The following is a 21,833-nucleotide window of genomic DNA, read 5'->3' on the forward strand; positions in this document are numbered from 1 at the left end:
GGGACAGAATTATGATTTTTTTTAGTATTTTTTTTTTAGCAGTAATGGCGGTGATCTGCGATTTTTATTGGGACTGCGATATTGCGGCAGACATATCGGAAACTTTTGACACAAATTTGGGACCATTCACATTTATACAGCGATCAGTGCTATAAAAACGCACTAATTACTGTATAAATGTGACTGGCAGGGAAGGGGTTAACACTATGGGGGTGATGAAGGGGTTAAATGTATTCCCTGGGTGTGTTCTAACTGTGTGGGGGGAGGGGGGTGACTGGGGGAGGTAACCAATGCTGTGTCCCTATGTACAAGGGACATAGATCGGTCTCCTCTCCTCTGACAGCACGTGGAGCTCTGTGTTTACACACAGAGCTCCACGTCCCTGCTGTCACCTGCTGTGTCACCGCCGATCGCGTGTACCCGGCAGACGGATCTGGATCTTTCCACTTTCTTGTAATCGACAATCTAGCTGCTAAGAGTAGATGGGTTATCATTCTACGAAGATTAAATGAAAACCTGTCCATACCTAATGATAAAATAGCCAATGCTGGATCAGGTGCCACTCGTGTTTGAGTCAGGTCAGATATTATATTGAAGATTCCTGCCCAATAGACTGTGAGCTTTGGACAACTCCATAATATATGGAATATGTCTCCTCTGGCTGAAGTCGGGCAACGTCTCCAGCAAGCTGCAGGGGTTTGGGGGTCAAATTTGGACACTATTACCGGAGTAAGGTACTAACGTAAAGTGATTTTGATTGATAATTCCCACAAGGAGGTGCAACGAGTGGCAGATTGATTGGCCGGATGTGATGTATTTTATTCGCTGCTTTGCTGGGAAACAAAATCCAGCACATCCCTGCTGCCAGGACAGAGCTATGCCTTATTTACATAGGCAGAGTTCCATCCTCCTCACAGATCAGCTGGTGCCGGTGGTCATCCATTGGCCGGCACCTGCTGATCGGTTTCTGATGTGACTAATCACAGCAGAAGCAGTGTGCCGGCGGTGTACTCGCATGCCCCCTACCCCAAAGAGCAGAATTGAGTGTATATATATATATATATATATATATATATATATATACACACCTACATGATTCTGTGCAGAGCGGGTGCCTGTAGCAGTAAAGCTTCAATGGGCTGGTTGCCAAGTGGTTAAATATATACTTTTTTTAATTTTTTTCTTTTTTTTAATGAACACAGTACAATATTTTAATTGCAATTACCTCAACAAAAATACACCTTTAAATAATTTGCACACGCTTCTATTTTTACATGAGTTCCCAGTAAAACAGCTGTATATTTGTCATTGCCAGGACTGTAATGTTATCTCTAATCCTTCCTCAATTTGCTAGCTAGTGGTGTTGCATCTAATTATCCTCACTTTGGTCTTTGTCTCTTAGATTCTTTTTGGTGCCACAAAACCAGCATGCTTGCAGGTGCAGTGCAGTAAATGTGAGACTAAAAACAGCCTACGAGGCAAAGACGTTGACTATGAGCTTTGAAGATTTTACAAAAAACACATTAAAAATTCCCTTTCTCTCATATTATGATATGATGAACTCATTGCTGCCAGAAATATGTTACCTTTGTGAAGGTTCAGGGAAAAAAAAGGAGCGAGAGCTTTATTGTGCTGTCGTGAGACAGGGAGCCGGTGTGACGAGGCTACTGCACATTTCAGTAGTGTTTATGTCTGAGCAGAAACTGGAAGCACGAGGAACATTTCTGACCTCAGTTGCTTTGATAAAAACAAAAAGTCACACACATTAATGTACTCTTTATGGGTTACGATCTACTTGCTGGAGCAAGTGAATGCCAAGAATATATTTACTAAGTGCACTGTAAACAGACCATGTTATGGAAAATAGCTCTGTTTTTTTAGACAGTCTACTTCAATACAGCATTACTGTTAAAGTCTAATTTCCAATGCCCCCTCGTTCCTGTCTAGGGGACAGTACAAGCAGTTTTACTTATCTGATCCTCTGCTCTCCTGATAGACAGTGCTTCCCTACAAGTGAAAGTGCTTCCCTACACTCCGGCAGTGCACTCTCCCTATGGTGTTCTTACGTCAAATGCACACCTATGGTCTCTGCACCAGTGGTCATTTTGACATCAAATTTTGATTTAGTTTTAGTCATAGTCTTTTTTTTATAATAATAAAAATAATAATAATAATAATAATAATAATAATAATATTTTTTTATTGCAATTTTTTAAATAACAATACAGAGTGCCATTCACGTTTAGTAATTTGTAACCAACATATTTACATTGGTTCATAAAGATTTTTGCACATGAGTATAATACTTGTTAACCTGTACCAGTCTGGTTGGCACCGGCCCAATTAGGGCTAGGTGCCACGGACTAGGTGAGATGCAGGGACAGCTAGGAGAGGGTTAATTTAGCATCACCCCCTTTCCCCCTCTCTCTTGGTGATGGAGGCTTCCCATAGGTCTGCGTGGGACCAATAGTTGCAGGAGCAGGGGAGGGGGGAGTACTCGGAGATGAACAGAGGCGTTATAGGTGGGATGCTCCCCCCTCCCCACTTCCTCTCACCGTAGCAGCGCCAGCAGAGCAGCTCCCCGCCCTCCCGCCCCCCACTGTCTGGAGTTAATGAGCTAAATTTTCTTAAAGTTTTGTTCCCCAAAAAAATAAATAAATAAATAAATAAATAAAATAAAGGAAATAATAAGAGAAGTGGACGGACACTTTGGACTGTTTTGCTGTATTTCTATGCTTTACGGGGATATGTCGTTGGCCTGGCGGGCCATGTTTTATTTTGCATTTATGTGCGAGTGGTTATATTGGCTAATTTAAGTCACAGCTGGCGGTACAGGAGAATAATTGTGAAAAGGAGGGGTGGAAGGCTATTACGCCCGTCGGCTTAGGCCGGCGGCTGGCTGGTTGCTTCCCCCTGGTAATCAACCATGAGATGGTTAATAAAGGTTAACAAGTTACGTTATGTTTTTAACAAAATAAAGCTGTGGCCGACCCCTACGTCCATTCAAGGCTAAGAAGTTGTCAGTGTCGTTATTTAAGGTTACGAGGGGGTGAGACGAACAAAGGGTTACGGGTAGGGGTGTTCATCTAGTCTACCCCTAATGGGTTTAAAGAAACACTAAAGGTTCATTTTTTATTAGATCAATTTATTGCTGTAAGCTAGAGCATTTAAATATCACTTACCTCGTTTTTCCTTTTGACCTCCAAAATACAGTAATCCAGGTTTGTCAGTGGCATTGTGAGTGCTCCCCCTTCCCTTTCTTACTATTCATAGTTTTTCAAATTTTTATTCTATAGGTGAAAACATTAAGTGAAAAGTCAGTGATTGGCAAAATTTCCAAGTATTGGTCAGGATTTGTGAATGACGTTTTTACCAATGCTGATAACTTTGGGATAGAATTTCCTGTTGATCTGGATGTAAAGCTGAAAGCTGCTTTGGTTGGTGCCTGCTTCCTAATAGTAAGTACACTTAAAATAGTTGTCACACAATATATCCCTGTGTTCTTTATTTTGCCTCTTCCATGGTCCATCAAGATCCCTCAATGGCACCAGCAAATTTTCTCTAGCTTCTTCCGTGTCCATCTTCACCCCTACTGATTCCCTGACATGGGATGACCTACCCCCTGCACTCGTGTAGGAGTTCAGTAATCCCGTCATTCAGGCACTGTTGCAGAAATTTGTGCATGCACACCTCAGTGAATATTCTACATAATATTGTGATCAGGCAGGTTATTTTTTTTTAATGCAGAAGACACAAGTCTTTTCAGTCTAAATAGCCTGCCTGCTCGTAAGCCTTTCATGTTTGATTTTGGTTATGATTTTATAGTTTTGATGAAAAAAGAGAGCTGCATCTGCCCCTTGCAGCCATATTTCCAGTACCCTGAAAATGGGGTTTTCAGAATTAACAGAATTAATGCTAATTTTTCTAAACGCCTGTATATTTCTATTTCACAAGGTTTTTCAATCTGACAAGGAACATTGTGGGGGTTATTTACGAAAGGCAAATCCACTTTGCTCTACAAGTGCAAACTACAAGTGCAAAGTGCACTTGAAAGTGCACTTGGAAGTGCAGTCGCTGTAGATCCGAGGGGGTCATGCAAGGAAAATAAAAAAACAGCATTTTAGCTTGCACATGATTGGATGGTAATATCAGCAGAGCTTCCCCTCATTTCAGATCTACCCCTCAGATTTACAGCGACTGCATTTCCAAGTGCACTTTCAGTGCAATTTCAAGTGCACTTTTCACTTGTATTTTGCGCTTGTAGTGCAAAGTGGATTTGCCTTTTGGAAATAACCCCCAATGTTGCTTAGAATGAAATTACAAATTGCATTCGATTTTTTATTAGCCTGCTAAACCTAGTAATATTGGCCTTTTTGGTGACTAACTGACTGGCATTACTGAAACCATGTTTGATAATTGCACTCTAGCATCCAGAATACCAATTTAGGTAATTACACGTTGGTTAGATTAATCAGGAGTTTAGCCAAGGTACTCTAGTTGCACATACATTTCCTATAGTAGTTTGCTGCCCCCAATAATGACATAATAACATAACCTGCTTCTTGTATTTAGGAATAGGCCAGGCCACGGTGGCCTCAGCCTTTCCTGGCTCAGGTCTCAGGATGCTTCATCCTACCTGGTGTCCCAAGTACTAGACTTTCATGTCTATTTTACACATATTGGGGATAATTGTCAGATTATCGGCTGCCAGTTTTGTCCAAGACTTGTAACAGATGTGCGAGATGTTGTTCTTAGGTAGGGGTGAACACTGCAATATCATACAGGTAAGCAAGTGCAAATAATTCCAACCCTCCCAGCAGGTCATTCACAACCCTTTGTAAGGTTTTTGAAATAACCTTATTCACAAATGGCATTACCGTAAATTCATAAGTACATTTTTCCCAAGCCTCAGGGCCAAGGGATTTTGTGCACTAGACCTGGAAGATACGGGCTGCTGAATCGAAGAGCTGGCCGGCTTGATTGTCTTTTACATGCTGATTTTATACCTCATAATTGTAAGTGTACATCTGTTATGTCACTAAATACATTTATAAGGGTTTTATGATATGTTAGTTTACTTTGTCCTTATGTGGTGATACCCTGAACTCAATACGGTGTATGAGACATAAATCAACGGAAGCTGAGGCGCTTACTGCATAATACAGAGACCCCAGGCTGGGTTATTAGCCATATGCATATACTGATCTCCTGTAATCAAGAGAGCACATCTATTTGGTAAGCGGCACTGTGTACCAAGGTGGAGGCACGTTCCTGTCATCACTCTTTTCCGGATGCTGTGGTTTTATTTCTGCACCATGAATGTTTAATTTATATGGACATTTTCTCAATATCATTGATATTGACTGTTATTGCCAACACTGAGGACTGTTTGTCACTTTTTTTATTTTTATTTTTCACATGGATTGAGATCTCATCAATATAGTATATATTTTTTTACTTAGATTTTTGTTTACCTTTATTTGGTTCTGGAGTTTGTTATTATAGGAATTTTGGTTTTTAGTCACAAGGATTGAGGTCAGATAGACCATTCTGATTAATAGTTATTTGTTCACGCATTTATTGTACATTTTTTTACTTTCACATGCTTTGTGAGTACACTTAGTATCTATATGGTTGCTAGTGTCACATATATTCATCTATAGCGCAGCTTTTTTCTCTTTATTATTGTTATTTGGTGTTGTATAACATTTTCAGTTGCCGCTTATTTATTTTTATTTTGAATTAGCGCAGTATAGTTTTTTACGATTTTGTTAAGTACCTTCTGCTCAGGTCCAAGATTGTTAAATAGTAGGCAGCTGCCACATTATCCAACAACTTATTGACCCAAGGCATGGGGTAGACGTCAGCAGTAGTGATGGCATTCAGCTTTGTGTAGTCCATGCAGAACCTGGTAGTCTGATCCTTTTTTGGGGACCAGGACTACCGGTGAAGGCATTATGGGGCTTCTGAATGACCACTCACTGCAGAATCTTTACTCAAGTTGATCGATCGATCAACTTGGGTACAACCAGCCTTTTGAATTTTTTTTTATTAACAATAAGGTTGGTCTTTATTGAAAAAACATATCATCTCACAAGGCAGACATTAAAGCACTCATACACAAATCAGGGAAAATTGAATAGACAGATACAAAATATATTCAGGTGTAGCATAATGAATATACAAAGATAATATCAAATACAATGGCACACAGCCATTGTAAACATACGGGGTCCCGTCCCAACAGAAGGAATCCCGTCAAGACGGGGAAAGGGAGAACAACCATCCCCTTTCGACATGGATCCCGGGTTCCGATCCCCAGGTCTACTGCCACAATAAAAATAAAAATAAATAAAAAAAAACTACAGTTGCTCAATCCAAGGCAGACATAGGCGGTCAAATTTCTGGGGACAGCCCCTGTTAATATATGTCAACTTATAAAGGGGCAACACAGCATTAATAGAGGAGTCCCAGGATTTGACTGTGGGGGGAGAGGGGGATGTCCTTCTTAGCATAAAATAGGACATAGGAAATAAGCATCTTAGTGTATCTAGGTCGCTGATCATCGTCCTGAATGCCCAACAGGGCCAATCCAGGCGATATTGGAAGGGATAACTGCAGGCGGACGTTGATTCACTCAAAAACTGCAGAGGGACAGGTCCAAAACATATGTAGGTATGTGCTATCTTGAGATTAGCACCCGGGGCATTCCTGGGATCTCTGTGGGTAGATCTTGTGCAGCCTGCGCGGCGTGTAGTAGACTCGGTGTATACATTTTGTGTGTATTAACTTGTCCCTAGAAGAAATCATCAGTCTAGAACCAGTCTCAAAGCATTCTTCCCAGGTCTCCCTATCCAAACTAGGGATGTCAGTCTGCCACCTCTCCCACAGGGCCTCAATCCTTGGTGAGTCTACCCCAAGAAGGGGAAAAGTACAACGTAGAAAGGGTCTTTTTGAGAGTCTCCTGCGCTAGAAGTGTTTCGATAGCATCCGCTTTCAATCTTATGGGGAGAGGAAACTGCGCTCTTGCAGAGTGCCTCAGTTGATAATATCCAAATAGCATCCCACCCGGTAGTCCAAATCTAGCTGAGAGATCTGCAAAGGATAGGAGCGCCCCCTGGGGCATAATGTCCTGAAGTACTTTGATCCCAAAACAGGCCCACAGATGCGGGTCCGGTAACATCCGTAATTGTGGAAGTGCAGGGTTTCCCCATAACGGACAAATGGGAGAGTAGTGACGATCGTGGAGGAACCGTTTCCTAGCCACCCCCCACACCCTTAGGGTCACTCTGGTAGGGGCCGGGAGCAAGGGGTACGCCGCAACACCCCTATGCACCACATTTTCTAACCACTAATGCAGAGGCATTTTTCTTCCCACTGACCATTAGCACCAGGCATTTTTTCTTGTATTGGACAATAATGCCATTGATGACCACCAACAGCAAGGCATTCTTTTTTTCTCTTACTGACCAATGAGGCTGGGAATTTTTCTTCCCACTGACCATTGTTGCTGGACATTTTTTCCACTAATGACAAATGCTGAGGCCTTTTTTAGCAGGACACTGGCAAGGTAAGTATAACTGGGCTGAAGACCCCTTTGCAGAGACACTGTCAAATTGCCACCAATTTCAAGGTGTCAGTGACTCTTTAACCGGTCCTTACAGAGTCATTGCAAAATGACATCGGCAGGAACCTTCCCTCCCTCCGGGTGGATGTCATATGATGTCCTGGGTTTCCTGGCCGTCTAGGGGGCGCGGGCGCGCCTGCCACATCACTTGGGACCCGGTGCGCGTGCCCGGCGGGCGCGAAGTCCGCCGGGCACCTGCGATTGCCCGCGATCACAGCAGGACAGTGGATCTGTGTGTGTAAACACACAGATTCCTGTCCTGTCAGAGGAGAGGAGACCGATGTGTGTTCCCAGTACAGAGGAACACAGATCGGTCTCCTCCCCTTGTGAGTCCCCTCCCCCTACAGTTAGAATCACTCCCTAGGGAACATAATTACCCCTTGATCGCCCCCTAGTTTTAACCCCTTCGCTGCCAGTCACATTTACACAGTAATCAATGCAGTTTTAAAGCACTAATCGCTGTATAAATTTGAATAGTCCCAAAAACGTGTCAAAAGTGTCCGATATGTCCGTCGCAATGTCACAGTCACAATAAAAATCGCAGATCGCCACCATTACTAGTAAAAAAAAAAAAATGCCATAAATCTATCCCCTATTTTGTAGATGCTATAACTTTTGCGCAAACCAATCAATATACACTTATTGCAATTTTTTTCTTACCAAAAATATGTAGAAGAATACATATCGGCCTAAACTTTATTTTTTTTTTTTTCTAAATTGTCGCTCTTTTCTTTATAGTACAAAAAATAAAAACCACAGAGGTGATCTAATAGCACCAAACAAAATCACTAATTGTATGAAAAAAGACATTAAGATTTAATTTGGGTACAGTGTTGCATGACCGCGCAATTGTCGTTCAAAGTGCGACAGCGCTGAAAACTAAAAATTGGTCTGGGCAGGAAGGGGGTGAAAATGCCCTGTATTGAAGTGGTTAAACTATTGATGACGTCACTTTAAACACATTTGTACATTTAAATAAAGTACACATTTCCTTTTTGTTTCTCTAGGTCAGTGATGGTGAACCTTGGTGCCACAGATGTTTTGGAACTACATTTCCCATGATGCTCATGCACTCTGCATTGTAGTTGAGCACCATGGGGAATGTATTTCCAAAACATCTGGGGTGCCAAGGTTCGCCATCACTGCTCTAGGTCAGTGGTTGAAAGGGACCTACTCTCTCTCTCTCTCTCTCCACACATCTGTACCTACCTCATATATCATCACCACGTCTTCTTCAGTCCTTTATAAATTGTCATGGTATTTAGAGGGTTATGCAATTGTGTGGTTTTTTTTTCCTACTGGGGGGGCATTAACATTTTTGCTATGGGGCCATCTGATTTCTAGTTGTGTCCCTATAAATAGTGTTCTTTTTAACATCTGAAACAGTATTGCACAGCGTGATTTTAGTTAGACCAGCTCAGAACGCAATGTGGTTAGCAGCAAAGTGCTTATAATCAGTTGTCCCTCAGCTACCTTTGAAGTGGTTTCCAGCAACTTCTTGGGTGATGCTTATTACCTGTCAGCATGAACACTTGCTGCTCATGCAGAATTACATTTTCTAGAAGCCTGAAGCACATTATTAGTTTCCTAATTTATTTCATTCATTAAAATATCCCACATTATTAATAACTAAAGTGTTTTACATGATGCACGTTTACACTTTTGATTGCAAACAACCACTTGTCATATTTTTTGCTTTTATGTGACTCAGAAATGGACAAAAGATAAGGGCCCCCATTATAATGATGGTGACAACAACAACAATGCCCTTTGGGCAAAGAACAAGGAGGAAGAGACCTACTGGGACAAAAAAAGCGTAAAAAAAATCTCTTATACTTAACAATAACACTGCATAAACCATTTGTTACCACTAGATGGCGAGCTTAGTATAGAAGTTCAGAAAATACTGTATTGGTGCAATATACATTTTTGAGAACATCTCAATGTAACCCACATTGCTACCAATATATGTGCATATACATTAGCAAAAAACACATGAATCATTCGATTAATAACATCATTCATATAGATTATTATTATTATTATATTTCCATAAAAATAAAAAAAATAAAACAATCCAAGAGTTATGCATGGAAGTATCTGTGCTCTAATGAGACATGTTAACAATCTAAAGCAGCCAGCATTACTTTGTTGATTACAAAATAAAAATAACATGCAAGTCCATATGCAGTGCTAATTATTAGATTTCCGCATTGTGGATTAGATAACTAAAGTTTAAAAAATAAATAAAAAATAAATTAAATTAAAAATAAACAGGAAATCATAAAGTGACATATAAATTCTAAAATATTGTATATTATTTGAGCTTTCCATGAGTTATTTCCTAAAATTGTGCATTCTATTGTCTATTGGCATTAAAAATTGGCACTAAATATTTAAAATTGTATTTATGCTACAATGGATTCTGATGCCTAGGACAACATCCTACAATTTGTATGTGCTTATGATACTTGACGTGATTGTAGCCGTATTAGTGCAATTGTGATAGAGAAAATTGAGTACTGTCCGTGATATATTCTTTATTTGCATTAACATACAATTTTTCAGGACAAGCTTTCGGGGTGTTACCCCTTCTTCAAGGTTCAGTACTGCTTGGACCTTGAAGAAGGGGTAACACCCCGAAAGCTTGTCCTGAAAAATTGTATGTTAGTGCAAATAAAAAAAGTATCACGGACAGTACTCTATGGGCCAGATTCAGATACATTTACGTTGCTCCAAGGCAGCGTAACGTATCCCATTTACGTTACACCGCCGCAGGTTTACAGCGTAAGTGCCTGATTCACAAAGCTCTTACCTGTAAACTTGCGGCGGTGTAACGTAAATTTGCTCGGCGCAAGCCCGCCTAATTCAAATGGGGCAGACACCATTTAAATTAGGCGCGTTCCCGCGCCGAACGTACTGCGCATGCTCCGTCGGGAAAATTACCCGACGTGCATTGCGCTAAATGACATTGCACGGACGTCATTTGTTTAGACGTTAACATAAAAGACGTCCAGCGCCATTCACGGACGACTTACGCAAACAACGTGATTTTTTAAATTTCGACGCGGGAACGACGGCCATACTTAACATTGCTTAGAACACCTAGGGCTCAGCCCTAATTTTACGACGCGTATCTAGACGGAAACTACGTAAAGTTAGAGCGACGGGTAACGCGGACGTTCGTGGATCGCCGTAACTAGTCATTTGCATATTCTACGCCGACCGCAATGGCCTCGCCACCTAGCGGCCGGCATAGAATTGCATCCTAAGATCCGACAGTGTAAGTCAATTACACCTGTCGGATCTTAGGGCTATCTATGCGTAACCTGATTCTATGAATCAGCCGCATAGTTAGGACGGGCGGATCACAGAGATACGACGGCGTATCAGGAGATACGCTGTCATATCTCTTTTGTGAATCTGGCCCTGTGTGCTTATGAGAAACATTCATTGCATAATTTAGAAATAACTTAGTTCAAAACAGAGTATAAGGCCAGACACAAATGCTACAATCTGATTGTACTTTCTCTGTACAATCCCTTTGGATATATCACCAATTATGTATTGTGAGGGCCTACCCAGTCAATCTGATCAGTCTATAATTTCACTATGAATGTCATAAATTAATATAATTTTATAATCATTTCAAAGCTCACCACACGTGTTACAAATTATTACAAGGCTGTATGACCTCCTTCAGATCTACCAAGAACTATGTAGTTCCAGGGCCTGTCTGGTCATATATAAATTGAATGGATAGTTTAGTTAGGTTCTCATTGTGACAATAGTGAGGTCTGATGATGAACCCCAAACTGGTGGGGAGGGGGGTCCTACTAAATACAGTGTCACCATCATTTAATCCAAAATGTGGGATAGGTGATAACATTCTAGAATACCACTAGAAAACAGCTCCACTTAAAGCCTAACCCAAAAATATCCCTTGCAGTGGGGCTAGCTTGTCTGGAGGATAGGGTGAACAACTCAATCTCTGTATTTGCAGATGATACTAAGCTAAGCAGGGCAATAACTTTTCCGCAGGATGTGAAAACCTTGCAAAAAGATCTGAACAAAATAATGGGGTAGACAACTACATGGCAAATGGGGTTTAATGTAAAAAAATGTAAAATAATACTAGGAGGTGAACCTCTGGGGGTATCAAGGATGGAAAAGTACTTGGAGGTCCTAGTAAATGATAGGCTCAGCAATGCCAAGCTGCTGCTAACAAAGCAAACAGAATATCGGCATGCATTAAAAAGGGTATTAACTCCAGGGATAAATCGATAATTCTCCCGCTCTACAAGACTCTGGTCCGGCTGCACCTTGAGTATGCTGTCCAGTTCTGGGCACCAGTCCTCAGGAAGGATGTACTGGAAATGGAGCGAGTACAGAGAAGGGCCTCAAAACTAATAAAGGGTCTGGAGGATAGTAATTATGAAGAAAGGTTAGGAGCACTGAACTTATTCTCTCAGGAGAAGAGATGCTTGAGAGGGGATATGATTTCAATTTAGAAATACCATACTGGTGACCCCACACTAGGGATAAAAAAGTTCTCTGAATGGAGTTTAATAAGACACGTGGCCACTCACTAAAATTAGAAGAAAAGAGGTTTAACCCTAAACTGCGTAGAGGGTTCTTTACTGTAAGAGCGGCAAGGTGGATGTGGTTACAGGCAGAGGTGGCTATCTGTCCTCCTACATCTAGATCACAAACAAGACTGAAACAGATCTAGAAGTAGGAGGAGAGATAGCCACCTCTGCCTGTAAGCACATCCAGGAAGAAAGTAGCCCTTCACAGATAAATGATTATCATTAAATGTGTGTGGCCACCAGTAGGGATGAGCTTCGAGTTCGAGTCGAACTCATGTTCGACTCGAACATTGCCTGTTCGGCGATCAACGAACAATTAGGGGTGTTCGCGGCAAATTCGAAAAGCCGCGGAACACCCTGTTAAAGTCCATGGGAGAAATCTAAAGTGTTAATTTTAAAGGCTAATATACAATTTATTGTCCTAAAAAGTGTTTGGGGACCTGGGTCCTGTCCCAGGAAACATGTATCAATGCAAAAAAAAAGTTTTAAAAATGGCAGTTTTTTCAGGAGCAGTGAATTTAATAATGCTAAAAGTGAAACAATAAAAGTGTAATATTACTTAAAATTTCGTACCTAGGGGGGGGTGTAAAGTCAGCATGTGAAAAAGCGCATGTTTCCCGTACATAGAACTGTCCCTGCACAAAGTGTAATTTCTGAAAGAAAAAAAGGCATTTAAAACTGGCTTTGCGGCTCTAATGAATTGTCGGCTCTGGCAATTCAGAGATGATTCATTCATAAAAAATAAAAATAAAAAAGCTGGGGGTCCCCCCAAATTCCATTAACAGGCCCTTCAGGTCTGATATGGATATTAAGGGAAACCCCGCCGTCAATTTTAAAAAATAAATGACGTGGGGTTCCCCCCAAATATCCACTGGGAAGCCAGGTCTTTCCCAGTGACGTACGAGGGTGCGTCAGAGGGGGCGGGGTCACGTGATGGGTGGCTGCTTCCCCTATATAAGAAATGTCACAGCTCCAGCGCGTCATTCCGCTGGGCTGTGTCCAGAGGAGAGAGGAGCTGCCTGCTGCGCTCTGGACGGATAGATCTTCTCATCGCTGGACCGGACCGCTGATCACCCGTCGCTGGAGAGATCATCCGTCGCTGGATAGAAGACAACGTTGGAGCGGGGGGGCGGGCCGAGAGTGGATTCACATCGCTGGATTTTTTTTTTTTATTAATAAAGGATTTTTTTCTACGGTGTCTGTGTGTTTTTTTTTAACTATTTACACTTCCTTCGTGAAATGGTAGAGGTACAGTGTACCAATTCACATAGGGGGGGGCAGGATCTGGGGGTCCCCTTTGTTAAAGGGGTCTTCCAGATTCTGATAAGCCCCCCGCAGATCCCCACAACCACCGGGCAAGGATTGTGGGGATGAGGCCCTTGTCCCCATCAACATGGGGACATCCTCCCCATGTTGAGGGCATGTGGCCTGGTGCGGTTCAGGAGAGGGGGGGGCCACACTCTGTCCCCCCCTCTTTTCTGCGGCCGGCCAGGTTAACGTTCTCGGATAAGGGTCTGATGTGGATTTTTGGGGGAACTCCACGCCATTTTTAAAAAAAAATTGGGGTGGAGTTCCCCTTAAAATCCACACCAGACCTGAAGGGTCTGGTATGGATATTTGGGGGGAACCCCACGTCATTTTTTTTTAAATTGACGGCGGGGTTCCCCTTAATATCCATATCAGACCTGAAGGGCCTGTTAATGGAATTTGGGGGAACCCCCAGCTTTTTTATTTTTATTTTTTATGAATGAATCATCTCTGTAATTGCCAGAGCCGACAATTCATTAGAGCCGCAAAGCCGGTTTTAAATGCCTTTTTTTCTTTCAGAAATTACACTTTGTGCAGGGACAGTTCTATGTACGGGAAACATGCGCTTTTTCACATGCTGACTTTACACCCCCCCCCCCTAGGTATGAAATTTTAAGTAATATTACACTTTTATTGTTTCACTTTTAGCATTATTAAATTCACTGCTTTTTTTTGCATTGATACATGTTTCCTGGGACAGGACCCAGGTCCCCAAACACTTTTTAGGACAATAACTTGCATATTAGCCTTTAAAATTAACACTTTAGATTTCAAATGTTCGAGTCCCATAGACTTTAGCAGGGTTCTAATGTCCACACGAACATTTGGTGTGTTCGCAAGTTCTGATGCAAACCGAACAGGGGGGTGTTCGGCTCATCCTTAGCCACCAGCAAGGAGAGAGACAGTCCTGCATCAAGGAGGGAGCCGTCCTGTGTCAGCGCACTCCTGTGTCCTTTACTACTATATACAACGAACACCCAATGCCCAGCGGGCTGGTTGGGTGAAAGCTCTATATATATATACAGCCTAATTAGTGGCAGTCGGGTTGGTTTTTGGCCTGACTTTCAACTGGTCTGTTTTTTTATCAGACTTTTATGCTCCTGATGAAGCGTATAGTGCGCGAAACATGTTGAGTAAAAGCAAGATCTACTACTTCACATATTGAACCCAGTTTCAAGAATATCTAATTTATATGTACTCTTTGATGTCTAGGTGTCCTCATACCATGAGTATACTTGTATCATTATTAGATTTTTTTTAAATATTATCTTAATATTTACTGGTGAAATATGTTGATACTATACTGTTTTATAAGTCTGTGTATATAGACTGTTCTACAGTATATGTAAACAAATTTTTATGAATAAATATTTATAGATTTTTACAGTGATTACCTGTACAGTCAAAAGTCCATTTCATTAGCTCAGATTAATCTCCATTTCCAGAGTTCAGAGGTCAGTGTCAAGTGTGGCAGAGTTCAGAGGTCAGAGCTAAGTGTGGCAGAGTTCAGAGGTCAGAGCTAAGTGAGGCAGATTTCAGAGGTCAGTGCTAGGTGGTGGAGTTCAGAGGTCAGAGCTAAGTGTGGCAGAGTTCAGAGGTCAGTTCTAAATTAGTTCAGAGGTCAGGCATTTGGCAACATAGCTAAGCGCTGCTGAAGATGATCCTGATGCCTGCTGAATGCCTCTTTTTTTTTTTTTTTACCAAACAGCAATTTACAATTGGGGTTTTTTCACCACAAACATGAGCAAAGTGTTTTGCTTGCAGTGGAGGTGCACCCCAATGATATGAATGGCTGAGTTAACTTTGCCAGTAAAAAAAGTTGGGAAAACCCATTATTGTTCTGTGCAGGGGGACAAACCACAATCTCTACTCAAATATCTTTATTAACAATCAATATAAGAAAATCTTGTGCATCAACAATTAAAACGGACAACTTTGTCATTAATACACCCCTGGGGTCTTATCCACACCCACACTCAGACCAATGAGTTAAAAGACAAGCTGAATTAACATGTAATGATTAACCGGTTCCCGACCGCCTCATGCACATTTACTGCGCGAAACCCCGTATGGGTATGGGGGTTACCTTTAAGAGCTGTCAGAGGGCGGGCACGCCCGCTGCACGGCGGGGGACCCAATGCACGTGGCCGGCCATCGCGATCGCATGTACAAGAGCCAGCACAGGGATTTGTGTGTGTAAATACACAAATCGCTGTTCTGCCAGGGGAGAGGAGACATATTGTTTGTTCCTACTAAGTAGGAACAACGATATGTCTCCCCTAGTCAGTCCCATCCCCTCACATTTAGAACAAACACTAGGGAAAACATTTAACCCCTTGATCGCCTCTAGTGTTAACCCCTTCCTTGACAGTGACATTTATACAGTAATCAGTGCATATTTATAGCACTGATCGCTGTATAAATGTCAATGGTCCCAAAAAAGTGTCAAAAGCTTCCGATCTGTTCGTCACAATGTTGCAGTACCGCTAAAAATCGCAGATCACCACCATTACTAGTAAAAAAAATAAAAAAAAATAATACAAATGCCATAAATCTTTCCCATAGTTTGTAGATGCTATAACTTGTGCGCAAACCAATCAATATACGCGTATTGCATATTATTTTTCCAAAAATAAGTAGAATAATACATATCCATTTTAAAAGAAAAATTGGGGGATATTTATTGTAGCAAAAAGTAGAAAATATTGTGTTTCTTTTTTCAAAAGTGTCGCTCTTTTTTTGTTTATAGCGCAAAAAATTTAAAAACCGCAGAGGAGATCAAATACCACCAAAAGAAAGATCTATTTGTGAGGGGGGGTGGGGAAAGGATGCAAATTTTGTTTGGGTACAACATCGTATGACCACACAATTGTCAGTTAAAGCGACGCAGTGCCAAATTGTAAAAAGTGCTCTGGTCAGGAAGGGGGTAAAATCTTCCGGGGTGAAGTGGTTAATGCAAAGGGTCAGTAGTGAGATCCTGGAAAAATACCTTGTAATTGCATTAGCCCGAGCATGGCCGCACAAATCAGTGAGTAACATCCAAGTTACCTTCATGCGTTCTATGCATGAAGGTAAAAAAAACTTCTGTGTCACAGGCTCGCCCCCTCACCCCCTTTTACTTACCTGAACCCTATCGCTATCGTACTCTGCACCTCTTCTGGCTTTATCCCCACCTCCTGCACGAGTGCCCCCATGGGAAACAATTTACTATTAGGGGCATCAGCAAGAGAGGAGGAGCCAGGAGCACCGGGGGATCCAAGAAGAGGAGGATTTGGGCCTGTGCAATTCTATTGCTTAGAGCAGGTATAGATTTTTTTTAAATGTTCTTTATAACCTTTTTTTTTAGGACAGGCAGTGTTCAAATCTAGTTTACCACAGATAATAAGATTTGCCAGCAGAGGCAAGACATGGTTACTTAAAGTAAAAAATTAACTCCCCATCTCCATCATAAACATTACACAAAAGGGGAACATTTCAGTTTGGGAGTTTTCAGTAAAACAAATATGTTATACATACCTGCTTCTTGTAATGGATTTGCACATTTCAGATCCTCCTCTTCTTGGCCCCTTCCCTCTGCTGAGTGCCCACCATAGCAAGGCACTATGGGGGGCACTGTGGGCTTGCTCTTAAGCCACTTGTGTGTTCATGGCCCATGCCCCCTGCTCCCTCCTCACTGGGTTTAATAGACAGCTGTGGGAGCCAATGGCTCAATTAGAAGTTTTTTTTACCTTAATGCAGAGAATGGATTAAGTTAAAAAACCTTAAGGGTCAGTTCACATATGAGCCGCATCCGTCACATAGCAGGGGTCCGGTCCATCACTGTTCCATGTTTCAGGTCCGATTTCAGCCTGAATTGGGGCAGAATTTTGACCTGAAACGGATCAAAAAACACAAGTTTTTCATGCAAAACGCACCAGAGATATGTGAATCGGGTCCATAGAGAGGCAGTCACATTCTCCTGCTATGCAAATTGGATGCGAGGAACCACGCATCCAATTCACATAGGTGTGAACCCAGCCTTAGCCTTTAAAACTACTTTAACTGCTTGTGGACCGCCTACCATGGTTTAATGTGGCAGAGCATCTCCACTCGCTGCACTGGATCATGTACATGTACAGGTAGGTGATCCAGCACCTACGAGTAAGGGGGCACATGCATGCACATGCATGCACACCCACTGCCCCAGTTGTGGTGGCATTCAATAAAGTACAAGCCAATTAGCATGTCCCAGCCAATGATTTATGCCCGGGACCCGCAATCAGCTGAGTCATGGCATTAGAGAGCCCTGTGTAGAAAAATAATACAGGGCTCTCTATTGTCATCATCGATGTGCCGATTTTTTTCTCTCTTTGAAGCAGGGAGTATAAACGGCACATTGCTTAGTAAAACACACACAGTAAACATTGGTAGGCATACATTTAACCCTTTGATTACCCTAGATGTTAACCCGTTTCCAGTCAGTGTCAGTACAGTGACAGTGCATATTACTATCACTGATCACTTGTATTAGTATCAGTCCCCTCCAGCATCAGTTAGTGTCAGGTTTCCTGCCGCACTATCGCAGTCTCCTTATAGTTAGTAGTATAAAAAAATCAATATATTTTGTAATAAAAAAAAATCAATAGATATACCTTTTGTTTGTAGATGCTATGACTTTCGCACAAACCAATCAATATACATTTACTGGGAAGGTAGCAGAATACATTCTGGACAATTTTTTTAAAGAATTTATATATATATATAATATATATATATATATATATATATATATATATATATATATATATATATATATATATATATATAATATATATATATTATTTTAAATATTGTTTATAGTAGAAAGTAAAAGATATTGTTAAAATTTGTGGTCTTTTTTCGATTAAATCGCAAAAAAAAAAACAGTGATGATCAAATACCACCAAAAAAAGCTATATCTGTGTGAAATAAATTATATAAATTTTGTTTGGACACAGCATTGCATGACCACACAATTACCAGTTTGACCCTTTTCAAACGGAGACGCTTTTCAGGCGTTCTGGCACTAAAATAGCACCTGTAACGTGCCTGAAAACTGCCTCTCATGCCTCCCCAGTGTAAAAGCCTTTCACACTGGGAAGCACGCGAAAAAAAGTCCTGCTAGCAGCATCTTTGGGGCGATTTGGGAGCTGTGTACACACTGCTCCCAAAATGCCCTGCCCATTGAAATGAATGGGCAGCGCTGCCGAAGCGCCTACAAAGCAATTCGGCAGCACCCCAACACAGGCGCTTTTAACCCTTCTTTTGGCCGGTAGCGGGTGTTAAAATCATCTCGCTAGCGGCCAAAAAATTCCACTAAAACGACTATAAAGCACCGCTATAACTAGCAGCGATTTACCGCTAACAAACCTCTGCCCCAGTGTGAAAGTAGCACAGTGCTTAATAGCAAATGGCCTGGTTGTAAAGGGGGTAAAGTCTTCTGGAGCAGAAGTAGTTAAAGGTGTTGTAAAGGTACCATTTTTTTTCCCCTAAATAGCTTCCTTTACCTTAGTGCAGTCCTCCTTCACTTACCTCATCCTTCAATTTTGCTTTTATATGTCCTTATTTCTTCTGAGAAATCCTCACTTCCTGTTCTTCTGTCTGTAACTACACACAGTAATGCAAGGCTTTCTCCCTGGTGCAGAGTGTCATGCTCGCCCCCCTCCCTTGGACTACCGGAGAGTCTAGAGGAGAGTCAGGACGCCCACTAACACACAGCTTCTTTCTCTATCTGCAACTAGAGAGTGTCCTGACTCTCCTGTATTCCAAGGGAGGGGGCGAGCACCACACTCCACACCAGGGAGAAAGCCTTGCATTACTGTGTGAAGTTACAGACAGAAGAACAGGAAGTGAGGATTTCTCAGAAGAAATAAGTACATTTAAAAGCAAATTTGAAGGATGAAGTAAGTGAGGGAGGACTGCACTAAGGTAAAGGAAGCTATTTAGGGGGGGAAAAAAATGAACTTTACAACCCCTTTAATATTACATTATGCTATATGAAAGTGGACATGTACTAAATATAAGGTAGGTATTATCGCAATTGGGCTGCAAAGGTGCAAATATACAGTCCTTTAAGCGTTAGTAAGTGAAGCACAGGGCTTTGACTATGAATTTACAGTATTTTGGTTCTATGTCATATTCAAAACATATTTTTTCTATTTATTGTAGGATTTGATGTACTTTGAGCGATCTTCTGATGCAATCTAAGGACAATAAGAAAATGACCAAAAAAGCCAAACATGGAATAATATCTGGACATTTTGCATTCATTGGATGAATTTCCACAGGTTATCTGACATGATGTTTCCTCAAATTACAGTTTATTAATTGTTGGAAAACGATACACCAGACATCTCTTCTTACACAACAATCCAATCAGTGAATTGACGTCTCAGTAATCATCTGTATAAATCCACCCAAACATGCGTTCTAGCTGCTCAATAGCACAAAAGGAACATCTAAGCCCTAGACGCTGACACGTTGATCATTTTCTATAAACTTTTCGACAAACCAAAGACTCAATGTGAACATTCCAGTCGTCCTGGAAAGCTGACGGAAAAGAAAGTCATGTTATTTAGTATAGGGTGCAAAGTCTAAGCTAGGAGTCATGAAAATAGCAGCTTGGTGCGCAGGAGGTAACTGGTCTTCTATCGTCTATTCTCATAATAGTTATATCATATGTATCAGCTTTACAGTTTATTCTGGTCACAATAATAAAAGCCCAACTGTTGTGGGTTTCTTTGTTTTTAGTATATCCTCATTGGTTGAAGTAGTAATCATTGCCTTGTAAGTTTGATCTTTTAATATAAAGGGTTGTGTATATGAGACTGTCATACAATACATATCCAGAAGATGGCAGTCAAACCTCATTTACTATGATTAGGTAACCTATAGAATGCTTGTTTTTAGATAAGTAAGGACGCTGCTCTTGCTGAGCTCACCTTCTAAAAATGCTAGTTGCCTGACTGTTGTGTTGGCAAACTAAACTGATCTGTTTAGGTATCCAGGACAAATAGATGAATCTTCTGAGTGAGAACACAGACCATAATACAAAAAAACATAAAACATAACCAAACAAAAGGTGTGCCAGACCAAATGGTGACACCCTAAAGGCCCGTACACACGATTGGATTTTCCGACAACAATTGTGTGATGGCAGGGTTTTTGTCGGATAATCCGACCGTTTGGACGCTCCCATCGGACAATTGTTGTCGGAATTCCGACAACAATGTGGGATAGCAGGCTCTCAAATTTTCTGACAACAAATGTGTGCCATCGGATTAAAATCCACAGTACAGCTTTTATTTGGGCTCCGAACCAATGCTAACCATAAGACAACATTAGCAGAAGTTGCCCAAAGGGTGGTGCTAAAGAGCAGAAAAAACATGTAGTTTTGTTTATGTTGGCTGAAAAAGTTCTGCCGTCTGTAGGCAGAACAAGTTCACATACCAACACTCTTCACACAAAATTCCACGTATTTGTCTGATGAAATCCGATCGTGTGCACAAGGCTTTTTAGTGCACACATAAACAGCCAATGCATTTTGGGGGCAAACTACTCCTCCTTCATCCGATTTAAAATCAAGTTAGAAATTGGTAAATGGACTCTGGAGATCCTAATTGTGTGTATATTCAACCTGTACAGATCAGTATAACAAGAGAGGTTCACTGAAAAGTCAGATTTGATAATAAGCCCTGGTGAAGGGGGAATTGTTTTGGCTCCAAAATGCATTGGCAGTTTTATATGCTTTGGAAGTCTACCACTAGTCTGGTGCTGCTTTTGTGTACCCATTGGAGCAGTGGCGGTGCGTCCATAGGACGCAGAGCGCCGCCCCCTCTGGCTCGCTCACAGCCAGTAAAATATACAGATTCATACACTGTATGAAATCTGTATATTTTCGCCGCTGCCGCCCACTATTCAGCTGGCCGGATGTTGAGTGCCGGTCAGCTGAATAGCGGCAGCTGACTGGCTGTCTGAAGTGCCTATCAGGGCCAGCGGCCCTGATAGGCTGTCCGAGGTACAGCCCTGAGGCTGTAGGTCGGCTTTCCTGAAGCTCATCCTTGGGCGTACCGGCCGTACGTCCAAGGATAAGACTGACAGGCGTCTCAGCCAATCAGGTAACCTGATTGGCTGAAGCGTCATCGAGGGTGGGACGAGGGACGAGGGACATCGAGGGACGTAGAAGCCATAAAGGTAAGTGCCAGTGGGGGGATACTGGGCACAGTGGCTACAAGTGGGGGCACAGTGGCTACAATTGGGGGCACAGTGGCTACAATTGGGGGCACAGTGGC

The 21,833-nt window shown here is 41.7% G+C and overlaps 1 protein-coding gene across 1 annotated transcript in view; it reads left to right on the top strand.

Annotated features, from left to right (window-relative positions):
- The window catches only part of PLSCR5 (phospholipid scramblase family member 5), a 63,040-nt gene extending 43,034 nt beyond the window's left edge, over positions 1 to 20,006 (top strand). The window contains exons 6-7 of the mRNA XM_040349102.1: positions 3,297 to 3,458; positions 19,711 to 20,006. Coding sequence (XP_040205036.1) covers positions 3,297 to 3,458; positions 19,711 to 19,749 — 201 coding nt within the window. The 3' untranslated portion in view covers positions 19,750 to 20,006. The remainder of the gene's footprint in view (positions 1 to 3,296; positions 3,459 to 19,710) is intronic.
- Positions 20,007 to 21,833: the final 1,827 nt, after the last annotated feature.

The sequence above is a fragment of the Rana temporaria genome, chromosome 4 (genome assembly GCF_905171775.1).
Source record: "Rana temporaria chromosome 4, aRanTem1.1, whole genome shotgun sequence".
Lineage (NCBI taxonomy): Eukaryota > Metazoa > Chordata > Amphibia > Anura > Ranidae > Rana > Rana temporaria.